This window comes from Haemorhous mexicanus, chromosome 1, assembly GCF_027477595.1.
Source record: "Haemorhous mexicanus isolate bHaeMex1 chromosome 1, bHaeMex1.pri, whole genome shotgun sequence".
Lineage (NCBI taxonomy): Eukaryota > Metazoa > Chordata > Aves > Passeriformes > Fringillidae > Haemorhous > Haemorhous mexicanus.
In genome coordinates, this window is record NC_082341.1 from 41,108,349 (window position 1) to 41,125,253 (window position 16,905).

Below are 16,905 nucleotides of genomic sequence, written 5' to 3' on the forward strand. Positions count from 1 at the left end.
CCAGACTGGGAATACCATCCATAGAGTCATAGAGCTCTTGCAACCTTTGAATCTTTGATGCAGCAGGTTTCTACCACCAGGCTGGTATCACTCACATCCCTCTCAGAGTTAAGACTGGCATCTCCAGAAGTAACAAAACAGTTAAACTGTTCTGCTAACTAATGTTGTACAGGGATATTTCAAATATGCATGAGTTATAAAATTTTACATCCAAGGAATTTAAACAATGTCTCTATTGCTATGGAACACTTTCCTCTGGTATAGTCAAAGCTATTACTGTGTTGGGAAAGCTTGGAATTGTTTTGCCTTATGAGAGCACTTTTAAAAACAAACTGTGTTCTACATGAGTGCAGTATTTGTGAGAAATGCCAAAGTGACTGGTTTAGAGAATGAGCTGCCCATGTCACTGGGCAGTTTTGCCAGAAACCATAACAAAGCATGTAACTGGCTCGTGGTGTTTAAAGGGATGCTGAGTGGCTCGGCTGCCGTGACCATGTTATGCACAGCTTCCTCAATGGCAGTTGTTGAAATAGTATTTTCATGATGTAATTATTAAACCACTTGGCATTTGATTAAAAAGATCAAGGCATTTCATAGAAGCCCTTAGACATCCTGCAGACTCCTACTGGTTTGTACAGTTGAATAAGTGCCCTCCAGATTAAGGATGATGATGACCAATATCCAGAAACATTTGATGACTTTAAAATATTAAACATCAATGAAATATTAAACATCAACAGCAACACTCAGAAATCACAGCATCTGGTGAAGATCTTATCCTATTAGATTTAACTCATATATGTGACAATAAACATCCTCTGTCCTGCAGCAGCAGGAACATTATGTAGATTATGTAGTAGCAGAGGAACAAAATACTGTGCCAGAAATGAACTGCACTGGTTAAAAATTTATCAAGTGCTATTTTATATTGCTTTTCACAGTTCTTAGTTGTTAGGAAAAAAATGGTTGAAGTAATTGGATGAAGTTTGAAGTATTCAGATGAAAATTGAGAGGTGGTGGTAGGTTCTGAGGTGCTGCTTGGCAGACTTACTCTTGTGATTCGGTCTTATCTCTTCCCAGCTTTCTCTTCAATAGAAGGAATTGTTTCTTAGAGACTTAAATTAGTCTTTTCTTTGCAATGTTTCTTTTAAACAAGCTTGCAAGTGCATATGCTGTCTTGGAGTCCTGGTGAAAGATTATGGTCTTAAGAATCACTGAAGAGATAGCTGGAGGACTGAAATAGTGAATTTAGAATAAACAACTATTACATAAAGCAACTGGGAGGGGAAAACCCTGGAAATCCAACTTGATGTGTACATTTCAAATTTACAATTATATTCTGCCTCATAATAAATGAAGTGTAAGAGCCTGCAGTCCCTCACAAATCTTCAGGCAGGCAGACTAAACATTTTAGATTGGCAAGTCCCTTCCTGCTGAGCAGCACCTAATGTGGGAATGTCCTCCCCTTACATTGTAATGCAAGCCCTGGTAGGGGCTGGGTGCTGTAAGCAGTGAGTAATGTGCTGTTGTATGGAATGAGAAGTGTTGTATTCCTACATGCAGGTCTTTTAGTGTCCACAGTAAATTTTTTTTTTAATGTGGGTGGACCATGCGCTCATATAGATTCAAGTGTCCTTAAAATACTCAGTTTTATGATATAGTGAATGAATTCTCTTTGCATGTGATTTAGAAATAATGGCAAAGATAAGGACCTTCCAGTGAAGCTCCAAGAGAGGTATTTAAGGGTGAAACACCTATTTATTTCAGAATGGGCAGGTTTCACTCATGGCTTTTATTTTCCTTTAAGCCCAGTAAAATTTCAAATAAAAAATTTCAGATAGAAATGAAGGAGCCCTTATTTTGTGCCCTTATTTCAGCAGGGTGGTATTACCAGCTAGTGATTCACAGTCTCAGAGGTAACTGGGGGGAGCAATTTGCAAATACATGAAAAGGAGCAGCTAATGCCTGGGGGATATGTTAGCAAAGTTACCTCTGGGAGACAAAGGAGATGCTGCTTTGTTGAGAGAGATAGTTCTTTACCAAGAAATCTGATAACTCACTAACAGTGTGCCACAGCAGTAGGGTCTTGGCATCAGAAGTCTGAAAAAGAATGTTTTCCTAAGGTTGAATATCATTAGAAGTGTGTAGTTTTATGCATATGCCCTTTTCTCAATATTCAGTATATAATTCCCATTAATAGTTGTGGCAGTTAGATGCATCTATCAAGATAGCATGTCCCCAGGGTATTGAATTCTATTATTCTGCTTTTTTGCATGTAACTTGACAGAGACAAATATAACCATCCAAGCTACTGAATTTGAGAAGGATGTGTATTTTTCTTCAAATCTATTCAAAGTGATTCTACTCCTAGGGGATTACATTTGTGTCTAACTTTTCTCTGATTTACTATTTTAGCTGAGCTGATGGATTATGAAAGAGAGTAATTTCTTTTTAATACTGTTTTCCTGAATCTGTCATTCAAAACTTGCTGTGTGGGGACAGAATGGTTCATAAACACCATTTTCCTGAAGGAAAATGGCTTCTCACAGTAAAAAGGAGCTCTGAACAGAGCTTCCGCATAAACATGTTTGCCCATCAGTAGCTGACAGAGGAGCCTCTGTGCCTGTGTTGAGGATGTGGATTTGTTAAATGAGTCTTCTTATTTGGAAACAGTTTTTCAAATAGACTAGCAATGATGGATTATATTCAGTTCTAGAGAAAGAAATTGCATAGAATTCTGGCTTATCATAATCGGTAGGTTATCTTGTAAACTAGTTCCATAATAGCATCCTCTAGTCATGGACTGTGCTGTAACTTTAAATCCAGATCTCTCAAATATTTCTCAAGTTCAGAGGTCTTAAAAAACCTAAATAAAATCAGGTCTTTCATGCTGCTTACATTAGGAAGTTGTCTTTTTATATTAAGCTTAAACCAAAATCCCCAAGTGACAATTTTAGAGTTGTTACTACAAATTTTGCATGCCTAACATCCTTGGTTTTGTTTTGGTTTTTTTTTTTTTTTGTTTGTTTGTTCATTAATGGCAGGGAGGGACAGATAGTGGCAGAGAATACACTTTAAAAAAATCCCGCTGATATCTTCCTTTTATCTGCAAAAACAAATATTTATAAATCCCTCTGATTTATGTAGCTGTGTAACGATTGCAAGTTTGAAAGAACAGTTGTCTGGTTAATCCATTTAAATGCCTATTTTGATTGGGCAGCTGTGAGCCTTTGTGTGCACGCAGCTTCTCCCCACACTTACTGGAGTGTTACAAAATACCACGGAAATTCTGGTTTGGTTCAGCAGCAACCAGTGCACACAGAGTTTTCTGTTGTGCAGATAGAGACTCTTGCCATGCAGACCTCATCCTTGTTTAAGGTGGCCTCAGGAGCTGTTGCTGAAGCCAGTTTGCTTTGTCAGCTCCAATCCTGGCTGTACAGGTTGCTGAGATCATGCCTGAAGAATGTGGGTTCTGGTTGGAGGCACAAAGCACCCCCTAACTCACAGCTGGCACAAAAGGCGCACTTGTGAAGGGCCAGAGGCTCACTACAGAGCTGTGCGTGGTTAAAGAGTGAGAAACTTCTGTTCTAATATCTCTGCCTAGGTGAGATTAGAACACTGAATGGCAAGCCTGCTATTTATGTGCTCCAGACCATGCCATTGGACATAAAGTCTTTTTATGTTTTACTCATGCTATTTCTGCCCCTTGAGCTTCATAATTCTGCAGTGTTTCCTACTTGTAAATGTGATGCTTAAACTGATATTTGATCAGATGCAGCCTATTCCAATTTCTGTGCGGTATTTTAGGATTGCTTTTGATTTACTTTTTTTTTCTTTTTAAATCCCTAATCCATTATTTGGGTTTGGCTTTTTTTGACTAAAGTTTTTTCTTTGGTCCACGGGCTCTTGATTTCAGTTTAGAGAAAGGAATTGTAGTTAAAAGTAGGATATTTGAAATCAGAGAAACAATTTGCAGTTCAGCAGAAGTTTCAGAACAGAAGGTAAAACTTTTGTCTGGGTTTACAGAGTGTTTTCCCAGACTTGTGGCAGTTTCAGGTAAATATTCATCACACTTCCCCTGAAACAAAGCAGAATTGGGGTGACTGGTTGAATTGTAGTTTTTGTGTTCGAATTACAGAACTGCAGCAAAATCAAATGTTTCATGTCAGACAGAGGATATGTCTTTCACATACTCTCTGTCCCTTTAATATCCTTCCTCTTGAAAAAATTGTATTCTAAATACAAGACTGCTCTGACTCTTCCAGCATCTTGTGAAGAGGAGGCATCTGATAGGTCTTTGTGCTGCTGAAGAAACAGTCACAGAGGGTAGTACCTGTCATCTCAAATGTCTCCTGTAAAATGTTAACTTGAGACACCGAAAGTGCCTTTTCTATACCTCAAAATCAAAATAACCTTGAATCCACTTTTATAGTGGATTTAAACTATGAGGCCTGAGGTGCTTCTGCAGATATGTCTGGGAAGAAACATCAGTCCTTGGAATGCTCCCCAAAGCATCATAAGCCATGCTGATGAGTCCTAAGCAAATCCCATCTGTCCTTGCAGTGATGATGCCTGGCAGAATAGACTAACTGCAGAACCCCTGTTTCCTCTCCTGGAAAGGCTGTGACATCTGTCTCAGGGTATATAACATTTGAAAGTAGACTGTGGGCTGGAGACAGCAGCAGAAGAAAGGTCCCCCATGTCCCTGGCATGCTGGGCAGCCTGACCTTTCCCCAGAAGTAGTTCCAGCCATAGATCCACAGAGACTTTTCAGCCCTTGCTGCTGCAGCTGAAAAATGCAGTTTTGCCTTACCCCAGCTGTGGGCTGCCACTCCTCATACCACATTCTTCATTGTGTTTGTGCTGTCAGATAGATGTCTAGACTGGAGAACTCTTCTGGGTCAGGCTGGCCTTTGGAGGGGGAGGGAGGTGTGCTAGGGTGCGGTCTGATTCCTCTGGGAGGCAGGAGAAAGTGCAGTGGGGTGTGAACAAATAACGAGCAGGGGAGCATGACTGATGTTTTTTTCAAAATTCTTTGTGCAGATATTCCTCTATAGCCTCACTAGAAAGACAGGAAAAAAAGGGGGAAAGGGAAGATCTGTTGTGCTCACAACGCTTTAGAAACAAATTTGTCATTTTTCTGAAAATGGTCTGAGTATTTCTCCATGAGGCAGACAATTGTTGTTCTCAAAATATGTTGTTTCTTTGTATCAGAAAGGAACATTAAAATGAAGATGTCAGACGTGTGTGTGAGCAGGCCTTTGCAGTGGCATCCCCAAAGGAGGGATCTGATAAGGGCTCTGTAAACCTGCATGTGGCAGGAGACTTTCCAAAGGGAAGGTGGGTATGGCTTTCTGACTTCTAAACCTGTCAGGAAAGTGTGTGTCAGTAGTTTTTAGGGCATACTAGTAAAGCTATTAAAAATGAGAATTAAAAGTGTAAAATGGCAAATACAGGAGTGATACTTTTTCTGATTCACCGTGCAACCTGGCTGTATCAAAGGAAACCTGTGGGAGTCAGACGTAACTTTGAATTTCCTGTTTTGTGTGATTTGTCACGGTCTTTATGTCTGTGCTTCATTTTCACTACTTTAAAAAGCAAGCAAAAGTCTTCCCCCAAAGTAACATGTTCTCATAACCTTTCCTGGAGGAAGGTCTCTGAGACCAGAGAGGGTTTGGAAGTGCCTGCCAGTCTTCTGGATGAACAAATAGTATTGATAAACATCTGCCTGCCTGTATTAACTCTTGGCAAGCCATGGCAGCTTCTAGTTATTATTTTCACAGTTTCCTCAATGTTTTAGTTGTCTTAGTGTGCTCTTTTGAATACAGTATAGGATATACATTCGGCAGGAGTTTAGCTGTAGCAAGGGTTAACTAGAGAGAGTTAACTGCAGTTTCAGCAGAAAGATTTGGCTTTTTGCCACCTCAGTTTCTGTATACTGCCAGTGTAGAGAACAGTCTTCAAATAATTTCCATTTTGCATTTGGAAGAGATTATTTTTGCTATCTATCCAGCCTTCCTTATTACTGCTGAAAATGCTGCAGGTAGATAATCAAGTAACACAAAAGCTTTTTTCACACACGGAATTCAGACCTCTTGAGCTTGTAGCTGATTTTAAAGTAATTGAATAAATCACAACAACTTTGTGTGGTAAGTCTCAATTTTGAGTCTGACTAGACTTGTTTCTAATACAACCTGTATTGAGGAAATTTAACAGGATCCAGCTTTAGCAGGATTTGATGAAAGCCTTAAAACCTCCACCCCGTTAATTAATTGCAATGGACTCGTGGGACGGTGTGTGTATGCCAGTTACTTGTTACTTAGCTACTTGTAGCTATTCAGAAAGTTAGGCAGGATGAGGCCTTGTACTAAACAAGAGTCGAGTCTTGTAGGAGTGTCATTTGTGTTTGGCCAGGCAAGTATGTTACTATTTTTGATTTCTATGTGTCTTTGGTGGTGCAGTGGTCTGCGGGAGTTGAGGGTAGGGCTCCCTCTGTGCAGCATGCTCCGCAGTCCCAGCGAAGAGCCGGCACAGCAGCAGTCACTCTAAGGGAAAAACAGGAACAGTACCAATGCCCACCAACTCTGTCCATCAGAAGAACCACAGCTGCAATTCCCCATGGGAAGGATGGCGGTGTTTGGCAATACAAACAGACAGCAGAAGCCCCTAACACTTTTGAAATTTGCCTCTTTACCTCTACCATGGATCCTAATGCATTCTGGTGCCCGGAAGTTTAGCAGAAGATGCAGTCCCTCAATCTGAGACATTCACTTCAAAACTTCTCTGCTTTCCTCCCACCTGTAGCCTGTCCAGTGAGGATGCACCTAAGAAGGCAGACAAGATTGCCTTTGCATTAAGCAGATATCTCAAGACAGGCATTTAGAACTGCTTGTAAGTAAGAAAGTGATGCCTCCCAATAAGCAGCACTGTTACCTTAAGAATATGATCAGTTTCTTTTATGATCTCAAGGGCCTTTCAGTTCACATATGACATTGAGCACATTCAGTAGCCTTGCAGATAAACTGAAGTGCCAGGGTGTGTCTCTGTGGAATACTTCATGGCTAATAGAAATAGCTTAGCCATAACATTTTTAGCAAATAAATTCCATTCCACCTGTACTGGGTGGGCTTCTGAATTTCCCTGTTGGAAACTGGGAGTTTAATAAATAGACCCTTGAAAACAGTGTAAATGGCTCTTAAAGATGGATGTTCCTCATTACTTTTGTCATAAGAGACATAAGGGGAAGAAATATAAATTTAGCTTTTGGAGGCAATATGTGCCTCCATCAGGAGAAATGATTCACTCTCCCCATTGCTATTACAAAGAATTAAGAGCTCTGTCATAGTTTGAAGCAGGCAGGCAGTGGTGTGACTACTGAGGGAACAGGAGTGGAGAGAAGCAGGTTACTATAAACAGACTTTCTTGACTGGCTGAAGGAAGAGATGCAATGGGTTCAGAAAATCCATTCAAGCTACGTAAAAGGTACAATTGCATGGGTTTTTGGAACCTTGCATGGGCAGGAACCTTGCATGGGCAAGGTTCTTCTGTAGCAGACAGTAGAGGCATATTTGTGTTTTTCTGAGCCAGAATTGTTCCTAATTATGTATGTTCTAAATGTTAGGGGGTCTTCCACAGAGACTCATCTGTCATGAAAAAATATCACAGAAATAACTGTATTATGCTTGAGTGACTGCTGTCTATTTTCAGAACATATAAGTTGGAAAAATAATATTTGTACAAAGCTGAAGTGTTTATACTCTTTCAGCTCTGTTTCAAGTGAAGTAATGACAGCTTTCACTGAGCAGAGGAGAATACAAAAGAAGGTTTAGATGCAAAATATGCTTCTTAGTGCACAGGTCAGAGTTAGTTATGCAAATGTCAGTTCTGAACCATGAATCATGCTTATTCCAACAAAGCAGGAAAGCTGTTTTTGCTAATCTTGAGAACCAGATGAGCATTGCTGTGTTCAATGTCCATTGTATAGTTGAAGTCCCAGGAGGGGTTAACCACCGAAGACAACTTCCAGTAAATTCCAAACTCAATGCATTATGCAGAAAAAAGAGATTGTAGAGCCTGTAGTCATAATTGAATAAATTGAACTTGCTGTTATATCACATATGGTTCCCCATTCCTGTGTGCTTTGTTAGGGAGGCTGTGGGTTCAAGTCAGGAGAAGATGAAATGTCCATTTAAGTGCCCTATGGGAAGCCATCATTTTGATTTTTTTCAGCCTCTTTGCTTGGAGACAGTATTCTTTTGTTCCACCAGCCATGGAGTGCTAAATAGTGGCCAGAAAATGCACTGCAAGTTAAAGATCTGCAGGTGAAAATCTATCTCATTATTTGAGGTATCACAATAATGTTTTCATAATGCTTTCACACTTCTATTTTAAGTGCTGAGCTGGAGTCTCCTCTCACCTGCACTGCTGTCAGTCAGAGTCATGACAGCAAGCTCTGTTCTTAGGCATGTTTGAGGCATTGCTGTGCCCTGTACCAGAGAAAAGAGCCTAGCCCATGATTAAAACTGCTAATGATCACTCATTTTGGAAATAGTGGATAAAAATAGTGGCATTTTAATGCTTTAAATACAAAAAATTATCTTCATCTTTAGGATCTCCAGTGTGCTGTTCCCTCTCTTATTTTCTCTGGTTGTGTCCCTTCCCCCAGCTCCTGTCAGATTTGATTCTGTGTCTGTGTCAATGCCTGAAGCAATCCCTACAGCAAAGTTTTGCCAGTTCCACTTGCTTCTACTGCAGAGGCGAGTTAAATGAAGTTTTCCAACTCCTGCTCCTTTTCCTTTTGTCTTCTCCCTCTGCATGTACCTTCCCCTATACCTTGCCTGCTGGTAGGTGAGAAATGGTGGTTTCCCAAATTCAGTGCAGTTCATAAGTGGTTTTCTGGCTTTCCTTTCTTCTGCCTTGGCATTCCTTCAGCTGGGGGTGGCCAAACTCTCGCCTAGGTCTAGCAGGTCAACATGGCTTACCTAGTCTGCTCTCTTCTTTCCTAGCAGACTTCTCAGTCATGGCTGAGGAGCCGGTCACACAAACCTCAAAAAAGCCTGTGGGCCCCACCCCAAATCGTTCTTTGGTGTGATAGGTGTGACTTGCATTTTTTTCATGCAATGGGCAAAAGCCTTTACATGACAGGGGGAAGCCATGAGATGCATCTCCTCCAAGTAGTTCACAAAGTACTGTGCTCAAACAGGAAGTTATTTTGGCTTTTTTCCATTGCTGAGCCCCTGAAATTTGTGAAAGTGCAATCAGTACGCTTAAAGGCACAACTTTAAGTACTGACTAAGGCAGCTGTTGTGCTCTGTGGTAGTCAGTGACCTGTGACTGTGTATGATAAAGATCGAGGCTGAGAGATTCTGCAGAACAATCCATAGGAATGTGGTTTCCTGGAGCCCTGCCTCAGGGGTAGTTAAACATTCATGGAACCTGTTTTCCTCTGATATACTTTAGTTGTACGTAAAAGATAGCATATGTTTGGCCTTACAGAGGCTGTCTCAGCACTCTTGATAATCATTGTTGTTAATCTTAATAGAAACAGTCACAAAAGCATAAAAGTCCTGTACCCATGGTAATCCGGCTGGGGTAGCTCATGGTTGGGATAAAGGACTGCACTCGAAGCAGTGTCCAAGATAGTGTGACATTGTGAGCTCCTACTCACATGGTGAAAATAAGAGTATGTACCAGTGACACTCCATTTCAGTTCAGATGACATTAAGCTTGGAAATGGCAGCAGCAACTGAAAAACTGAAAATACATATTTCATAGGGTTACCCCAAAGTAACCCTATGAAACCCTTCCTGTTATGATGGGAGTTACTAGGTGATCTGCAGTGTTGCCAGCTCCTGTGATTTTATGATGAGTAATAGAAATACAGCTATTTTTCTTGAAGATCCACCTCCTGGATCCCAGTGATTTATTTTCATTTTATTATGTCTTTTTTTCTAGTTAGATGGTAATTCCAACCCTCCTGCTCATGGCCAAAGTTTCAAAACATGTCTCAAAAAGCACTCACTTGAGAGTACAGACAGCAATGGCAAGTAAGGGAAAACCCAGCAGTTGTTTTTTTGGTTGCTTGGGGTTTGTTTTCTGGGGTTTTTTTTTTGGTTGTGTTTTTTCCCTTCCTTTATTTCCATGATCTGTCTGACAAGTCTTGTGATTTTGTAACTCGTGAGGGTTTTTTTTATCTTTAGGATTGATTATGTTTCCATCTTCACTTCCTTGTATTATCACACTGGACACAATCTGTATACTTAAGAGCAGCCATCAGGATATACACCCAGGTCTTGAAAGCAAAACTCAGGTCATGCATTTTCCTTGGCTCTCTCACTCCTGCAATTAATTCATCAATATGTGTAAGGCAAATTTAATGAAGCTGGCAGTGTCTCCATAACTGTGGAAGTTCCACTAGGGCTGTAGATTATGTGCTGGAGATAGTAGTCAAAACAGAGGTCATGCTGTGTTTAGTACAGTTCCTGGCAAAACTTGGTGTCTTTCTGTTGGATGAGAAGGCAATACAGTTTGGATGCTCTTCATAGCTGCTACTGTGCTTTCCAAACACAGATATATGATGTCATGGAGCTATGCTGTTTGGGAGAACGAGGACAACCTGCTTCAAGGCTCTCTGATATAGACATTGTCTTCCTGGCAGATTTCCATGATGTAGTGGAGTGAAATCTTCAAATCTCTCCCATCAGGTGGATTTACCTCACAGTAGCTAAGTAGTTGAGTTCCCATCCCAACATCTCTCTCAGCATTTTTTTTGGGAGGGGGATGGGATCTGCCTGCTGTTTTATAAGTATACACGTGCCAGAGACACTGGATGAGAGAATAGAAGTGCTGTGACAGGATTTTACAAGACAAGAGTAAGAGAAATTGGCTGCTGTTTCTGAAATGCATCCGAAGACATAAAAAGTTTTCCAGTGTAGATATTTCCAAAAAGACAGCATTTTAGTTTGGACTTTATTTAATGTTGTTAGCTTGTAAGAATTCTGTAATGATACTAAAAGTAGGAGAAAAGTAAAATGTAACATTAGGCCTCAATAGAAGTTACATATCTACAGAAAACAGATGCAAAGCAAACCACTTCAAGCAAAGTCAATAGACTTTGGGTGAGGTGTCCTGTTTATGATGTCATAAGAAATCATAAACAAAGATGTGAACCACAGAAGAGAAGTGATATTTTGCAAGCCTGGCTCCACCAGAATCCATGGAGTGGACATTTCTAATGTGACTGCTCTAGTGTCTCTTCCATAATGTCCAGCCCACATGTTGGCTTGCATGTTCCAAACATTTTAACCATGGTGGCTGATCTCTGCTGAACTCGTTGGCTGAAAGTTTCATAGCCAAGAAAGCACAGTCTTTTATTTGGAGCCCTCTCCATGGACAAAGAAGCAAGGAAAGCTAGAATTAGGCTTCCTGTAGAAGTCAAAATAAGAAAACTAACATTAGACAGTGGGTGGCAAATTCAAATTTTAGGAGACAAGCGCACACTTTAGAATAGCTTCATTTACCTTTGCAAGTCTGTGATTTCTCTGTTAACTTTTTCATTATATCCACTTTTTTTTTTCTTGCAAAATCAAAGGTTGCTTCTGTCCACAGTATTCAAGTGACTTTGGTTTTCTTAACAGGAGAAAATCTTGAGATGGCTCATGTGGTATGAGGTGTGCAGGAGGATAGTCAAATATTTTTAGAGGTGAACATTTAAGTGACTACAAGAAGAGGAGCAGTCTGCTGGTCCTGAACCACTCCTTGCTTATGAGTCCCTCAGGGTACAAGTGAATACACTTTCCTAGGGAAGAATCCTACCAATTCGTCATTCTCCAGGCAGGACTTTGGTGATTGAAGATAGGTGTGAGTTCATGTGACTTGGAAGAAGACCCATCTTTTCAGGATTTCTAAGTTCTCAGAGTCTAGTAGCAGTCTGTAATCAAAGAGTGACATCAAAGTTCCTATCTAACTCCAGATTTCCTCTCAGGCCATCTGCAGGGTGTGGTTTCAGCATCAGATAGAAAAAGTCAAACGTGGCTTTAGTTTGGAATGAGATGGATTATCACAGTGGACAAGGCCAAGGAATAATAACAAACAGTAGACCAACATCTGCTAGAGCATTATGACAGTCTTAGGGAAAGTAAACTGCAGTCCCAGTTTAAAGCAAATGTTGAAGAGTGAAATAAAATTTGTCCACCTGGGCAGTTTAGACAGTTTTTGAACTGCCAGAGGCATGAATAGTCACTGATCTGTCAGCCTCTGTTAGAAGAATTTTGGGGAGAGAATACAAGTGTAGTCAGTTCTGGAAGTCCCAAAACCCCATTAGCTTTTGATAGTAATTAAACCTGAACAGAAATTACTGGCCAACCTTTTGCTACTGTTGCTAGTGATTAAACTAATGCCTACCTTAGAAACTTAAGGTTTGTGACCTTACAATCTTACAGGGGATTGCTACTTTTCAGATCGCTTTTTTTTTTTTTTTTTTTTTTAAATCAAGTAGTTGGGGTCAGATATCCCTCCTTGGAAGAGGTCCAAACATATTTATTTTCATCCATTTGTTCCAGTGGGTGAGCCTTTGTAGAACCTGGCACAGCCAGAGATGGCATAGGAACCAAACCCTTTCTCTCAACAAATATAATCTGCTTGAAACAGTTTACCTAAGGACCCACCTTCATGTGGCTCTTAGCTCCAGTGCTGTGGGCACTGGAGGGGTCTGAGTCATGTTTATGGCACAGGCATCCATCGTGCCACAGCTGCCACGAGAGCTCAGAGCTGAAAGCAGCATAGATGCAGCTGATGCCTTTCCCCATGCTCAGTTGTGAGATGCTTGGCACCCCTGACACAGGTTTCCTGTGTACATTTGGGTGAGTCACTTCACCCTCCCTCAGTATTTGTCTCTATTTTTCTTCCAGGCTTATAGGACCATGGATTGGGGTTTTTTTTCTGGGTAGAGGGACAGTCTCTCATTATCAGATTGTTTCAATCATTACTGCAACCTAGATAAGTTGTGACAGCTATTAGTTTTCCTTCAGCATGTAAGTAAGAAGAGATGTACACCATCCAGAAGAGATTACTATTTGCTATAGTGAGGATTGTGTTGACTTGTATTTCATAGAATACTGCATTCAAGACCTTCTGAGCTCCTACCACACCTGCTTCAATGAGGCTTTGTTCCTCTACATAGCTACCGGGAGTTGTTGCAACACAACAGAACAAGAAATGTTTACCTGGGGCTTAAAATTCTGCCAGCCCATAATACACTGCCAGCGTTCTCCACCCATGTGAGAGCTCCCAGTGTTGCAAATGGGGTGGCACACTTCCCTTGGAAAAGTAGCAATGTTTATTTTGACAAAGTTTGATAGTAAACATGACAGTGCTATAACAAGCTTTGATGGCGACATACACTTGGTTATTTACTGCATAGAGGACAAGGTGGGACAACACTGTCAGAGACACCCTCATGTAGAGTCATGAGGTTCAGAAAGGACCCCCTTGCATTCTAAACCCCTTTCTCAGGTGGTTTCCAGGCGTGGCTGGATCCAGACCTAGCTCCAGGCTAGGAACTTAGGTCTGAAGGATTATACGTGCACAAGCAGTCCTTTATCTCACTTAGCTAAGATTTCAAAGTTTCAGTATGCTTATTCCCCTTTCACTTACTGAGTATTTAGTGCAATAAGTATTCTTTCAACCTCAAGAGGCATCCCTGTACAAGGGGAGATCCTGGCATGCAGCCCACAGCTGTGCAGGAGAGCTCAGCAGACCCTGGGCTGTTCCCTATTTATGGAGTAAGATGATTGACTTATAGTAGTATTTGCATGCCAGCTGTATTTTGGTTGGCGCATGCTCAACTAGACCTCAGCTGCTGAGTAAGTTTTATGGCTCTCAGCTATTGTGTTGTTATCTGCCTTCCCAGAGTCCAGCTTTAAACCAGGTGCAGCCCCACCACTGCTAGCTCTTGCTTGAGCCAAAAGCAGGGAGGAGCACACTGCCACACCCAGTGAGGTCATCCTAACCACCCCTCTGTGTAGCATCTTCTTCTATACCATGAAACCATTGGAAGTTTTGCCACTGGGTATAGTGGCTGCTAGATCAGAAACCTTAGGTCAGTACCAGAGCATGCTAGTGATGAGAAAGATGTGTGGTTTGGATGAAGAGAGAAGACCTTTCTCTCAGTCACTCACAATGGCTCAGAACTCAATTGAAAATGTTAGCAAGAGGCTCTTTTATTTCCTCCTGGAAAAATCATGTATATTTATTTCCTGTAGTAAAATAGTCTAATGGTAGTAAAAAGTGAAGTTCTAGAAGGAAAAAATTGATTTCTCAGCTAATTGAGTAGAGAGGGGGAAATTATAAATCCCTGGTTGCCTATTACGGGTAGACTAGCAACATTTGGCTACAGAAAGCAATATGAACAGTTTTAACACACAGGTGGCTGCAAGAGAAGGGCTGTGCTGCTTGTAAGCCCAGTATCTCCTCAAAGTGGTTTACCCTACTTTTCCAATTACATTGCAAAGTGAGTCAGACTGAAACCGTTGTTGATTGTCTGCTCCACTTCAGATAGTTGCATGTTCATTTTAGCTTTAGGAAGAATTTTGTGTCAGCGTTTTCTGTTCCTTGTAGTTACACCGTCTTTTCAAAATAGTTTTTGAGCTAAAAGTGTGTTTCCTGAAGTTCAAACACTGGCACAAAAATATCTCTTTCCTTACTGCTGCCACACTGAAGCAGATGGTAAGTACTGAGACTCAGAACCAGTAAGAATGTAATTATTCAATTTCTGGGTGCAGAAAAGTAGCTGTTGGGTCAAAGCAGGCATCTACAAGACAGGCTGTCATTGCAGGTTAGTTTGAGTTCAAGTCCTTTGCAGTTAGCCCAGTTAGACTGCTGCAGTAGATCACATGAGTTGCACAGATGCCCTATTGCATTTCTAGCTCGAGTTTCACCCACATCCTCTGGCAGATCATCTACCTTAAGCTCGAAGTCTGTTCCAGCTCTGTGGTTTTTATGTGTGAACAGTAATCAGATTAGGGATGACACCTAGGTTATGCCTCAGGTTAGTAAAGACAAAATTGCAAAATTCATGCTGATCCATGTTATAAAGATGTCACACAGCTAGTGTGCATTCTCAGTGTGGAAACCCACCGTTACTGTGGCACACAGACCATGATGCAGTGTTACACGTGGGGGACAGATAACACTGCCTGTGAGTAATGCAAATGGGTGAGTGCAGAGGAGCAATTTCAGTGCAAACTGGTTTTGGAAAATGCATAATTCTGCAACTTACAGAGCAACTTTTGCTCCCTCTGAAGTCAACAGAACTTCATTTCGCTTTTCATATTCACTTTGATTAACCTGGTCTTGACATTGTGGCACTTACCTTGTTGTACAGAAAATTGGCAGTTGTGAAAGATCAAAGATTTTCTTATTTAAGGTAAGAGGAAATGTTTGCTGCTGATGAAAACCTTATCTTCATAATAAGCAATAATGCAATCTGATCATCTACCATTATTGAGTTTCCTTCTTTTTTTTTTTTTTCCTTAAGCTGAATTTACATCACCTGTAGAAAGAAATAAGGAAAGTGGACTGAAAATGTCAAACCTATGCAAATTTTGTGATATTAAAGTAACAACCTGCTCAAACCAACATCGGTGCAAGAGTAACTGCAACATCACTTCTATCTGCGAGAGGAGTAGTGAAGTCTGTGTTGCTATATGGTAAGTTATTTCTTCATACAGGTGGGGACAGGAGCACACCCTCATTCATCACTGCTGAGTACTTTTCTTGATTGCTCTGATATTCAGAATGTGTCTGCTCCCTCACCAGGCTTTGCTCTCCTGCTTCCAGCTCATATCTCTGCACAGCACACCGAGAGTTGCTTGAGGTTAACAATTCTGATATGAAATGTTCTGGGGACTTTTTTTTCCTAAAACAGTTCTGTTCCAGCTTTCACTGTTATTGGAAAAGAGGCATGGTTTTGTGCAAGACATTAAGATGTATCCACCCACAGCATTCAAGAGTAGAAACAGATTTGGGGCTCAAGAGAGGATTGTAGTGACAGTTGCTGAACAAAGACAATTCTCTCTCAGGTTTCAAGGGAGCTAGATTATGTAGATTTATCACAAGAGGCTTATTGCCATGTATAAGTAGAAATACTTCCTCTTAATGGGAAATAACTTCTGAGGTGGTATAGACTGATGTGGGCATGATGCTTTTTATATAGCTGCTGCCTAGGTTCAAAGAAATCAAGAGTTTATGAAAATTACTTGTAATACTTTTTTAGGATTTATTTGCATTAAGCTTGTATTCCAGTCTAAAAACTGGGACTTCCCTTGCCCTTTCATAAATGGGAATCCAGTCCTACCAAAGAAAGCCAGAAACACTCTTAATGAGCTAATAACTGGACTAAAGGAGCACAACTGAGTGTTTGCAGCATTGCTCTTGATTTAGTAAAATAATTAGAATCGCTTACAGAGGGACATAACTAATTAATGTTCTGAAGGATTAGTTGTGTCCATTGACTTGAGATGTTCAGCATAATTGGAAGTAGGCATTTCAGTTCAGGATCAGTCCAGGGTGCTTTTCCATATTTCTCCTGTGATTCTTTAGTAAGTCATTGGTGTCTATTATTGCCATAAAAGGGAGCTGTTGTACAATTTAAGATACATGTTGGATTTTTCATGACCATTTATCCAAAAGACAAGTAAGTTGAGAAATGTGAAGTGCTTTTTACCTACAAGTCTTTTGTCAATGAATTTAAATCTGTGGACCAGAAAAAAACACAGGAATATGGTCCAGATTATCAGCTGTAAATATTTCTCTGACTGTGAGGCAGCTCTAACTTTCATCAGTTTTTATGATTGGTATTTTGCTGGGGTGTTTTTGGTTGGTTGAGGGGTTTTTTTTTGTACATAA

At 40.7% G+C, this 16,905-nt stretch overlaps 1 protein-coding gene across 1 annotated transcript in view; it reads left to right on the forward strand.

Annotated features, from left to right (window-relative positions):
• TGFBR2 (transforming growth factor beta receptor 2) overlaps positions 1–16,905 on the forward strand; it is a 60,500-nt gene that overhangs the window by 11,725 nt on the left and 31,870 nt on the right. The window contains exon 2 of the mRNA XM_059846800.1: positions 15,536–15,707. Coding sequence (XP_059702783.1) covers positions 15,536–15,707 — 172 coding nt within the window. The remainder of the gene's footprint in view (positions 1–15,535; positions 15,708–16,905) is intronic.